General features: G+C 37.4%; 3 protein-coding genes across 7 annotated transcripts in view; 2 read left to right on the plus strand and 1 right to left on the minus strand.

Annotated features, from left to right (window-relative positions):
• Positions 1 to 1,667, plus strand: part of LOC128681260 (uncharacterized) — a 21,995-nt gene extending 20,328 nt beyond the window's left edge. For all 4 annotated transcript variants that reach the window (XM_053765046.2, XM_053765043.2, XM_053765044.2 and 1 more), the window contains one exon: positions 77 to 1,667. In XM_053765046.2, the coding sequence (XP_053621021.1) occupies positions 77 to 1,224 (1,148 nt within the window). In that variant the 3' untranslated portion in view covers positions 1,225 to 1,667. The remainder of the gene's footprint in view (positions 1 to 76) is intronic.
• LOC128681263 (uncharacterized protein) lies at positions 1,614 to 12,952 on the minus strand. Of its 2 annotated transcripts, XM_053765049.1 has the most exons (7): positions 12,796 to 12,952; positions 12,600 to 12,713; positions 12,266 to 12,389; positions 11,460 to 11,586; positions 10,584 to 10,667; positions 2,528 to 2,651; positions 1,614 to 1,786 (listed from the first exon to the last, which is right to left on the minus strand). In XM_053765049.1, exons 1-6 carry the CDS (start codon positions 12,818 to 12,820, stop codon positions 2,535 to 2,537), a joined length of 591 nt encoding a protein of 196 aa, XP_053621024.1. In that variant the 5' UTR covers positions 12,821 to 12,952; the 3' UTR covers positions 1,614 to 1,786; positions 2,528 to 2,534. The 2 variants fall into 2 exon arrangements, with proteins under 2 accessions (XP_053621024.1, XP_053621025.1); XM_053765050.1 differs by lacking the exon at positions 2,528 to 2,651.
• On the plus strand, positions 2,952 to 9,453 carry LOC128681261 (uncharacterized). The gene is made up of 8 exons (XM_053765048.1): positions 2,952 to 3,216; positions 3,727 to 3,822; positions 4,619 to 5,468; positions 6,265 to 6,350; positions 6,524 to 6,952; positions 7,060 to 7,239; positions 7,603 to 7,771; positions 8,306 to 9,453. The coding sequence occupies exons 1-8, from the start codon at positions 3,133 to 3,135 to the stop codon at positions 8,878 to 8,880; spliced, it is 2,469 nt and encodes an 822-aa protein (XP_053621023.1). The 5' UTR covers positions 2,952 to 3,132; the 3' UTR covers positions 8,881 to 9,453.
• Positions 12,953 to 13,920: the final 968 nt, after the last annotated feature.

Genomic DNA, 13,920 nt, shown 5'->3' on the forward strand with positions numbered 1-13,920 from the left:
GGGTTAAAAAATGCCAAAACTTGATCTTTTGAGTTAAAAATGTTTTTTTTTTATGGTATTATTTTGTTCCTAACAGGATTATCGAGGGTGTCAGTAACTCCGTGCTACAAGTTCAGTCAACGCCCAGACAAACTTAAAACCAGCTTTAACAAGTCTAACGAAGAAAAAACTAAAACTGATGTTACAACAGATAAAGATGCTAAAGATACACCCAAAAATGATAATATAATAAAACAAGATGAGAAAGAATTAGCTAAAGCAGTAGCTAAAACTACACAAGCTGAATCTACTACTCAAGCCAAACCTACTACAAGTAATGCAGAAAACAAGCCAACAACTGTCAAACCAACTACACAAGCCAAAACGAATGTGCCTAAACCTTTGCAAAACTCTAAAGAATCTAATCAATCCTTAACAGCAGTCAAAGCTAATTTTTCTGCCAATTCTACAGTAACTAAGACAACTCAAGTAAATACAACTACACCTACAGCTAGCACGACTGAAAAGATGCCTAATAAGCCTATACAAAATGCACCGAATAAGCCTACTACAGCTACACAAAATGCACAGAATAAGCCTACTACAGCTACACAAAATGCACCGAATAAGCCTACTACAGCTACACAAAATGCACCGAATAAGACTACTACAGCTCCACAAAATGCACAGAATAAGCCTACTACAGCTACACAAAATGCACAGAATAAGCCTAAGACAGCTACACAAAATTCACTGAATAAGCCTATGACAGCTACACCAAATGCACCTAATAAGCCTAAGATAGCTACACAAGATTCACCAAATAAGTCTACTACAGCTACACAAAATGCACCAATTAAGTCTACTACAGCTACACAAAATACACCAAATAAGCCTATTACAGCTACACCAAACGCACATAAAAAACAACTCACACCTCAACAGAAAAAAAATCCTTCGGCTCAAAATAGAACTACACAAGCAAAGTCTGCACCAACTCAAACGAAAGCTAATGCAAATAAAGTAAAGCCTACACCTAAAGGTCAAATTGAAACAGCACAAGCGAAGCCACAAGCTAAGTTTACTAGCAAGGCTCAAGAAATTAAAAAGAAATCTTATGTTAAAACTAAGAAAGATCCGTTGAAAGGAAAAGGTGATTTTGAAGAATTGGACGATCATGATATTCTGGCTCTCATGTCTGGTGGCATAGTTTTGGATGAATGTAGCGGCTCGGATGTGGAATGAAAGCCTTTATAGTCTAAGATTTTAACCTTCGTTAAAATTTAATGTTAAAATTAAATTTATCAATCTTCAATTCACATTGCTCTGTGAAACTATTGTGTCCAATATTAATAATTTCTCTTAAACAACTAAGTGATTTTAGTCACAAAATTGTAGGTGCTGATTTCAAGGATTACAATTCTTATGGGTCATTTTGTTCCTATTTTATGTTAAATATATTATATATGTTTGATTTAACTTTGCTGTACATACTGTATGTACATTGTATGTATTTTTTAAGTTTAAGAAAATTTGTACTAAGGTTTACTTTAGGTTTAGTTTTCAATTTGATTAGTTTGCGTTATTTTTATTATGTAAGTTTACCAGTGGCAAATGGTATATTTAAAAGACAATTAAGAGGGAAAATGTTTTTTATTTAGTCATCCAAAATAAATAATTGCAAATAATTTGTTTTTTCCTTGATTACTAAAATTTGAGTATTCGTTCGAGTATTATAGCTTCTCGCAACTATTAATTTCATCTTCTACTTAGGAGGCTCTGTAGTTTCCATCACCTCTTCCTCGACCTGGAAATTAATGTGTAAATAAATAATTTTCTGGTAAAAACCTATTTGTACTGTACATAAATGTAAGTCAAAATTAGGGTAGGAACTGCATTAAATGGGAGGTAATGACTGCCATCGATTAAGTAGCTTTAATAGTATAGTGGGCAAACGAACACGCGGATAGCTTGACGGCAAGCAAACACCGCAGCCCATGGACACCGGTAACCAGAACTGCGAAGCTCGGAAAAAATATTTGGAAGGCAAATACGGCGGTCGCTAGTCGAGCATGATGATACCACTATCAATTATTATAATAATGCAGATTAGACAAAGCCGCGGCTTTGACCAATCTGTCAATCAGCATGTGAAAAGGGATAAGGGAAGGATGCTATAAAAGCCCGTCCACCCACACCGAATTCCAGCGCAGCACTTTTGCGCGCACGGTTATATGAAACTGTTACGCACGTGTACACGTGCGTTAAAATTGTATATAATTTTGTTGTGCACGTTCTGCATACGCGTTCGGCGTGCACTGGTCTTGAACGAGCTTTTTGTACAGTCTGTCAAGAAAATGGACTTTAATTAACAAAATTTTTTTGTCATTGCAATACCAAATAAAATGGTCAAGATTGGTTGACATACGATAAGCACCTAGTGTTGCCAGCCTACAAGAGAGCGCCCTCATTTCATCACTTTTTTGACAGAATGTACAAGATTATTCTTTGTTTTTTTGGCTAGAGACTTTATTTAACGAGATCTAACATGAAAATCAGTGCGCAGCCCTCAAAAGGTCGGAAGCGCGACGTTTCTTTGGGGCGGCCGCCTCTAATCTCTTTCGCTCGGCCTCCATCTCGTCAGCGATGTTATATACTTCTTTAGGAGCTACCTGTGTAAAGGATTAGGACAGGAGTTAGGAAAGGAAGGATACCTAGTTTTAAACTTTCATTATTTATCTCGCTCGCGGTTCATGAATATTTTAAACCTTATGGCTATACGATAGGGTAAAAAATGCTTGTCGATCCGCAAGCAAATTTGTCAGTTTTTTGACGCGGTCTTTGCTTGCAGCTGGAGAACGGGGTTTTTGCCATTATGAAGCATGGCATCATAGCCTGCTCTCTTTATGCTCTATGCATAAGTTCTTTAAAGAAAAAGTTGACGTTGACATACGCTGATTGACAGCTGACATATCGATTTATATTTTCTATTTACCTATGTATTTTCTCTCATTTCATTCGTTCATTTCCTAGGTTTCATTTTGAGAGAATTCGTTTAGGGGTGACCGTGCGAATCTAATAATTTTACATATATAGTGAAATTTGAGCCAAAGTAATTGGTTTTAGTGTAATACATTTGATTACTAGATTATAATGAGACGTGTCAATCGAAATGGCAGAGGTGGCGGCGGCGGCGGCGGCAGCAGCAATGGTCCGCTGCTAACGGAACATTTGCGTGTAAGTAGAGTAACGAGTCATCAATCAATAATTACTATAACTTTTTAACTAGAAAACTAATATAAACTAAGTTTTGACTTGGGAGTTTGACTGCAATAAAAGATGGCTGGCGCACCCAACGACGCAATCTGCATATAGTATTTTGTCTGTATTTCTAAATATTATGCTACGTTAGTTCTTGAGTTATGATTATTTACTAAATTTTTGTTTATGTTGGCCAGAATTGGGTTTCAATAAATAAAAAGTTCATGTTGCATTTCCTTACCTGAAATTATCCATAACCGTAAAACAGTGAAATATACATTATACAAAATAAATCATTATAAATTCATTTATATACATTCATAAAAAAATTTATTCGCTATTTAGTCACTAATAATTTAACCCATTGCCTATCATTGGTACGACTACTAGATAATGATTGTATATATGCATTGAATCTTTACAATTAAGTAATTGAAATGGTGGAAATTAATTAAAACTAACAAAAAGGATTTAACACATTTGTAGGACTTAGACCTGGAGCTGGAGCTGCTCAAGAGAAAGCGTGAGATGATAGAAAAGCAACAAAATTTGCTCAACCAGCAACAAGCTTTTAACAGAGTGGTAAGTTGGTGTGTTCTCATTAGTTGTGCATTTTTAAATGTACATATATACTGACAGATTTGCCTAAAAGACACCTTGACAGATTTGGAAAATTTGATTATAACTTTTAATATTAACATTTGCTAGAGATGGATGTATTCTTTATAAACTATTATAAAACGATTTGGAAAAACTTCCCTTGACCATGTGACTGAATAGAAAGATATGTAAAAAAATCTTGTGTTTTAAAGCAACAATCTATGTCACATTACCCTACCCGAAATCATTCACCTGCATAGAAGAAGTCAATGAAACTTGATAACTAACAGCTGATTGTAATTGATATGATATGGATGGGATTTGGTGGTGTCACTATCATTTACTTTTATAGGAAAAGTATGATGGTGACATAGAAATAGCAACATATTTGTAGCATAAAATTACATGGAATGGCCAATTGATCCTATTTTTACCCCTGACCAAAAAATATGGTATTGTTTGTCTGTGGCATATAATGGATAGACCGTTCTTAATATATTGTAATTTATCATAGTTATAATATTTAACAATTAAATACAATACTTATCATGACTACTAAGCTCACTACATAAGGGAATTCAATATGATCAAAATAAATAATATTTAAATTATAATTTTCACAAAACACTTTAGTTTTGTAATTGTATATAAATTAATATACAAAAAGTGTTTTGAGCAATAGACAACCTTTCAAACCATGAATGAATGCAAGTCGATCTGAAGGCCCATAAAAAAAAGGGCGCAGCGCAGTTATAACTATTTTTATATCCAATTTCAGAGCTATAATTATGACCAGCCTCAATCGTTCAGGAATCATCAGCCCTTCGATGATGGATCACAATTTTCTGGTGCAAATCATGCTTTTTCGAGTTCCAGCCGTGACTACTCGAATTGCAATCGTGATTTCTCCCAACTATACGACGAGCCGCAACAATCTCACAGCCATTTCCGGCAGTCTGCTAAAAAACGCCTAGGCGATTACGTGTGGTCCGATCCACCGAGTAATCAGGGCTTCTATGAACCGCCGGCTAAGAAACCGTACTCTCAGCCAAGGAAATATAACTCTGGTCAGAATTCTAGGTCCAAATATGTGCCTCCGTCCGAACGTCCTGGGTTTGCACCCAAAAAGCAAAACGGCAGACCAGCGCCCAGCCAACGGTTCAGGGAGGGGCCCCAGAGACATAGACCTAATGATTTCAAGCCGACCAAAGTGACCAAGCCTAATAGACCGGTCAATGTGCAACCATTGATCCCAAACCCCGTCAAACATATGACCCCTAGAGTGAATGAGGGCTCTCCGATTCTGCTCGCCGACCACGTCCCGTCTCAGCAGACAGTCGGACGGCTGGAGTTGGCTCTAGGGGAAATTTTGAAGGTTGTCAAGGATAAGTACGGCAAGGAGCCGGCCTACGCTCACTGTTTTGCCGAGACCGGCTCCTGCAGAGGAATGAAACAGTTGATTCGCGAGCGCATCCGAGAGACCATGCTCGGCAAGCCAGTCGGCAACGTAGCCCAAATCATGCAGGTATACCGCGCTGTGTACCCTCTCAATACAGATAAGGATATCATTGAAGCCGGCATTCAGAAGAAAGATAAGAAAAAAGCCACCGAATTCAATATGTCTACAGGTAGTGCTACAATTATTTTCCGATTCTCAGTTTTTACATGATGTTAAGAGAGTTCTGGCGATAGCCCCACAAATTGTGTTGGGTGCCAGGCCGCTAAACATCTGGATGATCTATCTAAGGATACGATTTCTGATTGAATTGGCTAGTATTCTTATAAGCGTCGTTACATTGTCGCTAATCCATACCGTCCACTCCATGTTAAGATCTCGTCGTTCGAGAACCTTAAGCTGATGTACCTTTGTTGCGCAAGCTATATTCAGCTGAACGTCCGACATTGGTATAACCGCCACAAGCTGTTTACAGTGCGACTTCTACGCCTGCGTCATATTCATGGCTGTCATGCGTCGCATGGAACTGTGTTGATGTGAGCAGCTGAACCACGCTTCCGTACGTAGCGTACAATAAAGCGTAGCACATATTTTCGCGCAACCAATGGAATTGTCCCCTTAACAACACCCGTCAACAATATTGTACATTGTACTTATTTGTTGATTCATCAGCTCAAAACATCACGTTCCCGGAATCGGCGATAATGTAAAGACGCTAAAAATTAACTGTTTGGTCACACGCAATGATCGTAAAACGACTTTTTTACTATGCCTGAGATTTCTGTTCCAATTATGATTTTTATTAAAATATCATAATTAATATTTTTTAGCAGAAATTGCAGGATAGTAAGTTACACCAATAATGGCTAATGTTTTGATATAGAATTAACGAACTCACTGAATAATTTTTAAAACATATTAAATGAACCTGAATTTTATTTATTCATAATTATTTTTGACATTTTCAGGAAACAATATAATGAATCCATTCCAATTCTTCAAGAGGAATTATAATAGACTATTGTCAGTTTCACTGAATAAAATGTTTGCCAAGGTAACCTTTACTATTTTATGCAAATATATGGATGTAATATACAGGACGGATTTCCGTCAGATGAAATTTTATATATAAGTAGATCACAAAGGATTTTTATTCAGAAACGAATGCATTCGACATTAACACAAGCCAGTGACATTAGACAGTTCAATATGTTCTTGTTCTTTCAGCTTGAAGCTCTGGCAAAAGAAGAGAGTGAATTGCTATTGAAATCAGAAAATGAAGGAAAAGACAAAACTGAAACTTCTACTGGAGATGTTGGCATGAATAATACTGATACTGAGACGTCTAAAGATTGTATGGTAAAAAACGATGTCGCTGAAAACCCTGAAGAAAATACGGAAAATGTTGCAAACAATTCAGAAAAGCCCGTCGAGAACGCAGAAAAACCAGCAGAAGATACAGAAAAGCCAGCAGAAGATGCACAGAAGCCAGCAGCAGATCCAGGAGGAGAAAATGATAAGCCAGTGGGTACTGAAAACCCGAAACATAATGTTGAAGAATTGGAAGCAGACAAGGCGTTACGTCAGAGATATGAAGTCATGCTCGATCAGGTCATACTCAAACGCATGTCCATGTGGCTGCCCAGAATGAAAGTGGTATGTATATTTTATATTAAATATTACCAAAAAACGAAATAATAGTATTTGAAAAAATTATTAAAGGTTAAAATTTACCTAGGTAATATTTATTTGTAAATTTCCAGCAAATAATGAGAGTTTTGTCTCACGACATTACTTTTGAGAGGGCCAAACAGGCCATAATTAAGGAAACCAATGTGCGTCTGTCTTTGGCCAATGAACCTATTGAACCCGGCTCGGAGATAAGCAAACTTGAGGATGCAATAATGAATAAGAAACCTCATAAACTGGATTACCATGTAAAGGTTAGTATCTCTCTCTTATCTTGATACATTCTCGGCATTCGTGATATAGACATACTTACTATCATGATGTTTATTAAACCGATCCAGACAAACATACAGCCCTTCAAACCTTTCACCATCATAAGCAAGAGAAACCATTTTTATTTTTCAACATTTTTAAATATTTTTTTTTAATTGAGCGGCATAGTTTTGCCAATATTCCTACAGACCAAAGGCCTGGGTAAATAAATAAAATTGGGGCAAATCAGCAAGAGTTATAAAATGTAGTATTGTTGAGTTAGTATCCCATAACACAAGTCTCGAAATTATTTTAGGGCTTACTCGAATTTGTGTGATTTGTCCAAATTAAAAAAAAAATTTCAGATCCAAGGTCGGCCCACTCTTCCCAAGAAGAGTGTAATGACGGAATTCCTTGCGCAGTTCAACCCTAAGCTGGTGAAGAAGATAAAGAACGTGCGCAATTTGCTGTATGTTGGATTCGACAATAAGAGCGACTTTGATAGAATGGTGGCCGCGAATGGAACTTTTATCGGTAACATGTTGTTTGTATTAGTGTTGTCGAACTATCGATATTTTCAATCGAAAATGGCTAATCTATCGATTGGCTTATCGAGAGCATGGCTGTAGGTCTACCGATGGGATCGTTAGCTATTATGGAGCAATACTATAAATAACAATGCAATCGATAGTGTCTAATGGTGATGACGAGTATATCAATACTATCGATAGTATTGCTCTTTATCGATAGTATTGCACCAAAACTGACTATCGATAGTATGCGAAACTACCGATAGCTATGAAAAACTGTATACAATATTCCGAGTGTAGCAAAACGATCACACATAGTATCTCTTGTGTGAGGTCCCGAAGCCCAGGTTTCGGGGTCTCATAGCCGCGACTCAACGTGACTAAAGTACTCATGATAGTCATAAGAATCTTGCAATCAAAATCACATATTATTTTTTATTTCAATTCTTACTAAAGAGTGCCAATTTTATGACATGTCAAAATTTCATTCTGAGAACCAAATATTATAATGTACTAATATAAACATTTTAATCTTCAGGAAACGAAAAGATCATAGTCAAGATCAGCCAATGGGTGACAAGCAGCGCTTTGAACACTCCTAGCGAAAACACAAGTGCTCCTAACACTTCAGACATCACAGATGAAGATGTCACTATGAGAGATGCTAGCAAGGAAAACAATGAAGTATTAAATGATACACTTAATAACCAAATAGATGAGTTGTTAACATCTATTAGGAATGAAGAGTTAGAAAATGTTGCAAGTAATGGAGCTGTTGATGAAGACAATGGAGATGTCCAAGCCGTGATAGATGATAAGAATAAAGAAAAAACTGAAGAAAACACTCAAAGTGATGATGTTGAATTGATTGAAGCTGAAGAGGAAGTGATCGATTTGGATGGTCAGAATGAGAACGGAAATGGAGAGACTATTCAAGAGAAAGAAAAGACTAATGTTGACAATACTGAGGCTGAAGCAAAGGACACAGTTGAGGAATTAATAACCAAGGAAACTGGGAGAGCGACGCCTACTAGAGCTTCGGCCAGATTGGCCACGACTAGCACGCCTAGTTCAGTTAGGACTAGACGGGCAAGTAAACTGGCGCAAAATTGATCTATTTAATTTTAAACCTAGCTTTCTTTACGATACTGGTGACTAAATACAATTTCATGCATAAACGTCCAGTTATGACGTGAATCTGAGTGCTTAGTGTGGGTTTGCATTTCACTTCTCACCGTCGAGTCGATTTGAAGTGAGACGCGGCGAACCAATCACATTGCGTTGTGGTTGTCCTTGCGTCACAATGGCGCTATGTGATTGGATCGCGATTCGGCTCGATGGTTACATAGCAAGGTAAATAGCAAGTCACACTACACACACTGCTTACGATGCTTGTGATGTGCAAATATTTTAATGACGTCAATTTCACGTGTAAACGCCGATTTATGATTTGAAATCGTAAACTTGGTGTTAAAATCACGGAACTAACTCTCATGACTATAGTTTCGTAATGAATATTAAACTTTATGGACTCATTTTTAATGGACATAAACTACAAGAGTAGATTTTTTCTTTCAATAATAACTATTGATTTATTTGTTTAGTATTATAAATGTGGTGTGTATACACCACAATAAACCTACATTATATTGTAATTTAGATATGTAATAAAATGTCTTAAGTAAATGTTTATTTTTATTACCAGCTATACTGCCTTCTTCATTATCATTCGTTCGAAAAATATATCCCTTGTTTTTGGCGTTGCAGAAAACATCTTATGGCAGAAGATGTACACTCAAAAAAAAGCTTGTGCTTTAAAAATCTTAGTAAGGACAGCAAAATAATATTTTTTACAGTTAAAACTCTATTATGCAATCCATAGTTGTACGCTGAATATCAATCCTTAGTGTCAAGCCCTGTGTGTCAAGTTTAACACAGCGACGATCACTATTGTACGGACGTCACGGGATTATTTTCGGGACAATTTATTCTTAACGAATGTGTCTTAAATCCATCCAAGAAGCGACGGACTAGATATAGGTGACCGGCCCGCGTTACCGCGTACCTTCCGTATCGTAAACAACTTGTTAAAAAAATGGCTATATGATGTATCTTTATTTTTGCTTCATACTTGTTCACCATGCCATGGCAAAGGTGGTTCGTGTCGGTGCTGCCATCTGCGTTGAGCTTTGTGTAAGAACCATAGACGTCATATATTTTGTTTCGCTCATGCAAGAGAAATGCATATTTGCTACTTTGTATGAGATGATTTGTTCGCGCATCACACAAATACTACTGGATTTTACAGTTGTATAGCGTAAGATCTAACTTAATATGTTTCATCGCGATACGTTGCTTAGATCCCGAGCTATCGACATAACAAGTTAGGAGTGGACGCACGAAATAAATGCGGGGGAAGCTGTGGACAAAAGCAAGTCTTCTATACACGTTACGCTAGTCACTCGCTTTACTGAGGTATTATGTAATATGTGCTCGCGTCTACTTTTCTTTGTCCTTGACCACAGACATTGCGTGTCTTTGACTTTAAGAGTGTATTCAGCGCACACTAGTGCTCATCATATTTTTATCAATTTCATAAAAGCAAAATTTTTTTAAATTAATTTTTATTTATATAAATAAAATTAATTTTAATTTTTCGTAATTACAATAAAAGAAACTTAAAACTACTAATCTAATTCTATAAGGTACATAAATTTTAATTTGATCAAAATATGATGGTGGGGCTAATGTGCGCTCGGTACATAAATATGTTTATGAATAAATATATGAACTACAAAAGAAAACACATTATATACCATTAGCTGATTGATGTAGTATTCATACGTGATGGTGTCGGTCACCGGATCCAAGGCGGTTTGCATCATCTCGTCGAACTCCTCCTGGAGATAAACATCTTCATGGAATTAATAAATACCTACATTTATTTCAAAGATACAGGGTGATTTCTGATACATTGGCATTATTTTATCTACATGCTCAGTCGATGGCACTGAACAACTTTTCGTATGGAAGCAACCTTGAAATCGCGAAAAAAAAATCAGCTAAGTAATCCCTAGGTACATTTTCCACAACTTAGGTATTTAACTTTGTATAGAACAGTTGTTTTTTCGCGATTTAGAAGTTACTCCCATACTAAAACTTGTTCAGAATCATCGACGGAGCATGTCGACAAAATATTGCTAATGTATAAAAAGTCACCTGTATATTCTAGAGCAGAACCATTTATTTCCGTATCTCACCTACCAAATAAAATTGGCCCAGCCTTTTGAGCTTAAAGAAGTAACAAACATTACTTTCGCCTTTATAATATTAGTGGGATGGGATTAGATACACCTCAGCCAACTGACTTACGTGGTTCCTTTCTACAGTCGTTAAATCATATGTTCTAATATCTGTGGTTAAAACGCTAAATCGAAAAAGGTGCCCATCAAAATCCGTGTAGTCAACAGTGATCACATTGTAAATAGTAAACTATGACACATTCTTCATATTTGTTTAAGTATAGCTGCTCGTACCACGTTATCCATAAATTAGTTACAGCATTTTTATGTTTTGTCACTATCAGCCCTTATAATGTCTCATGACAGAGAGAGGCCACTCTAAGAAAAATAAACTCACAGTATGAATGAAAGGGATAGTTTGCAAACATTTTTTGTTACATTCTTTCCCACCTGTGTGAACGGCTCTCCCTCTTCCAGCATGAGTTGTGTGAATCGTTCCTTAGTGAGAAATCCACGGCCCTCGTGATCAAAATACTTGAATGCTGCTAACAGCATCTCAGCACTGGCGGGGTAAAATCTGAACAAGGGTATTTTTAGTCAGTTTAGAAAAAAATTACAACTAATTATTTTATTCAGCGGAAGCAAGTGTGTCTATGAAAATTACACATGAGTCAAGTTTGGTTTACAAACTCTTGTGGCACGAGTAGGATTTGAACCTGGGACCTTCCCACCACAGGCAGACGGACTTAACTACTGGACCGCCCACCACCGCTACTCAAAATCTCTACCCATGGTTCACTAATTACGCTCAGGGATTTCTAAAATACGTAATGTTATTTACAGGCTGACAAATTTTGTTGACGGCATGTTACTCATAAAACTTGTTTGATTACGTATGATCATTGTTACATATAAAAAATATGCTACGCACTTCTACGCACCACCTACCGTACCACGAATTAAGTCCTGCAAACGTGGTCCTACATGGTTTATCTGTTATTGATATAGTTTCTCATATTGCCACGGGCCTTTTCTCGTGGTCTCTACTAACATAGCTAAGGCGTCCACGGGGCGTCACTATACTCTAGCCGGATCCGTTAACCGATAAAAATCTAAGTTCGGATGGTTGACCGCCCAAAGATTCATAGTAAATATACGAGTAGGTATAGAAAAACCTGTTTTTATCGGATGACGAATCGGGGAATCCCAGGTATAGATAATAAAGAGTACTGCGTAGTACTAGTACTACAACATACCTGTGTTCTATCATGACTTTACACATGAATGGCAAGAAAGTTATGAGTGGAACATTTCCGGTTGCTTCCTTGTTTTCTGTGGCGAGTATCACTTCTTGCACCTCCGCTTCTGTTGGACAACAACCTAAAACAATAATAAATACGCAGGTGGTGGATACTGTCTACTAGCTGTAGCTAGTTTGAGATTTAGTGGAAATATATCTGTCTTCTAAAAGTTTTATGTGGCTATATAGTGGAAATTACTAGGTAGGTGGAAATATGCACTAGAAGTTTTATGCCTACTATATTCATAAAATACCTACCCATTGTATCGTACAATGTCTCAAGTTCTTACCTAGGGAACGCAGGATGGTACCAATTTCTCTAACATCAACTACCTGCTTTCCCGAATGGTCAAACACTTCGAAAGCTTCTATAATTTTCTTCTCAAGATCATTGTTTGGTTGGACTGTAAATAAACACAAAAAATCATTGCTTTTCAAAGATACGATAATCAAACTGAAACAATAACAGTAAAAACAGAAATGTACTTTTGGGTTCTTCTTTCCTTGCCATTTTAATTTGATAAGATTCTAAGGTAATATCAAGAAAAGCTAATATTTAAAGATGTAAAAAATACAATATAAAAATTAACCAAACATAATTTCGTATCTAAGCGACAAACCCGCCAAAAATTCAATAACTTGATTTCCGTTTCCGGTCAAACCAAGTTGGTAGCATTATAAAAAAATTAAACCGATAAAACCAAGGACACAAAATTACAATGCTAAAGTTTGTTTGATTTTACAAAACTCATATTTATTAGTAATTAAAAATAAAATAATAAATACCAAATTAATTTAAATAAAAAATTGACACTAAATCGCCGTCGTCGTGCGGTAAAGTTCCCTGACAGTGGCTGGCGACATTTCCTCTTTGTATGGCCAAACTCAAACGTTGGCCAAAATAGTTACCAGCCCTTGGGTCCCCGGAGACATCGACCAGGCGTGCGGAAATTTCTTTGTAACGGGTTTTTGCATCCGCACCCCAAGGTCCCAGGGTCTCTACAGCAAAAGGCGTAAATATGTATGGCTCTCCCAGAGATGCATATTTAGGCCTTTTGCTGGACTCTGCCGCCAACGCAGCCGCACCAGCCTTACTTAGGCAGTCGCTGCTACGTGGGATGGAGCTACTGTATCCACGTACGTCGCATCCCACACCAACGACCGCCCATTTTTCCACGGAATAAGTGTTATGCCGTCAGGCCTCTTACCGTCATCTCTTGAAATGCCAGTAGGCTCTAGGACAGCGCGATGGATGACGTCATTCAGTGCAGCATGGCGTGAGATGCGGCCTGCACTACGACGACAAGCCAAACCGTGGTTCATTAGTTCTGGCCCCCAATCGAAAGCTCACTGCCAGAATAAAGGCAGTCTTGTCCAGTAGTGTACCTACACTAGTTGAAGGAATAGCGTTCAACCAAAAACCTGACCCTGGCTCACAGCTTGCCAAAAGACGAGATCAGCAGTCTCAAGTAAGTTTTCCTGGACAAGCAAGCAAAGCGGCTCGTCCCAATGCCGCTGCGAGGCCAGATTCAAAGGTATATCGACATTCGGACCAACTGCAGGCATTCCTAGCTCAGCCAAGTATGCAACCTCTGCATCACAAAATGATGG

The sequence above is a fragment of the Plodia interpunctella genome, chromosome 26, assembly GCF_027563975.2.
Source record: "Plodia interpunctella isolate USDA-ARS_2022_Savannah chromosome 26, ilPloInte3.2, whole genome shotgun sequence".
NCBI lineage: Eukaryota > Metazoa > Arthropoda > Insecta > Lepidoptera > Pyralidae > Plodia > Plodia interpunctella.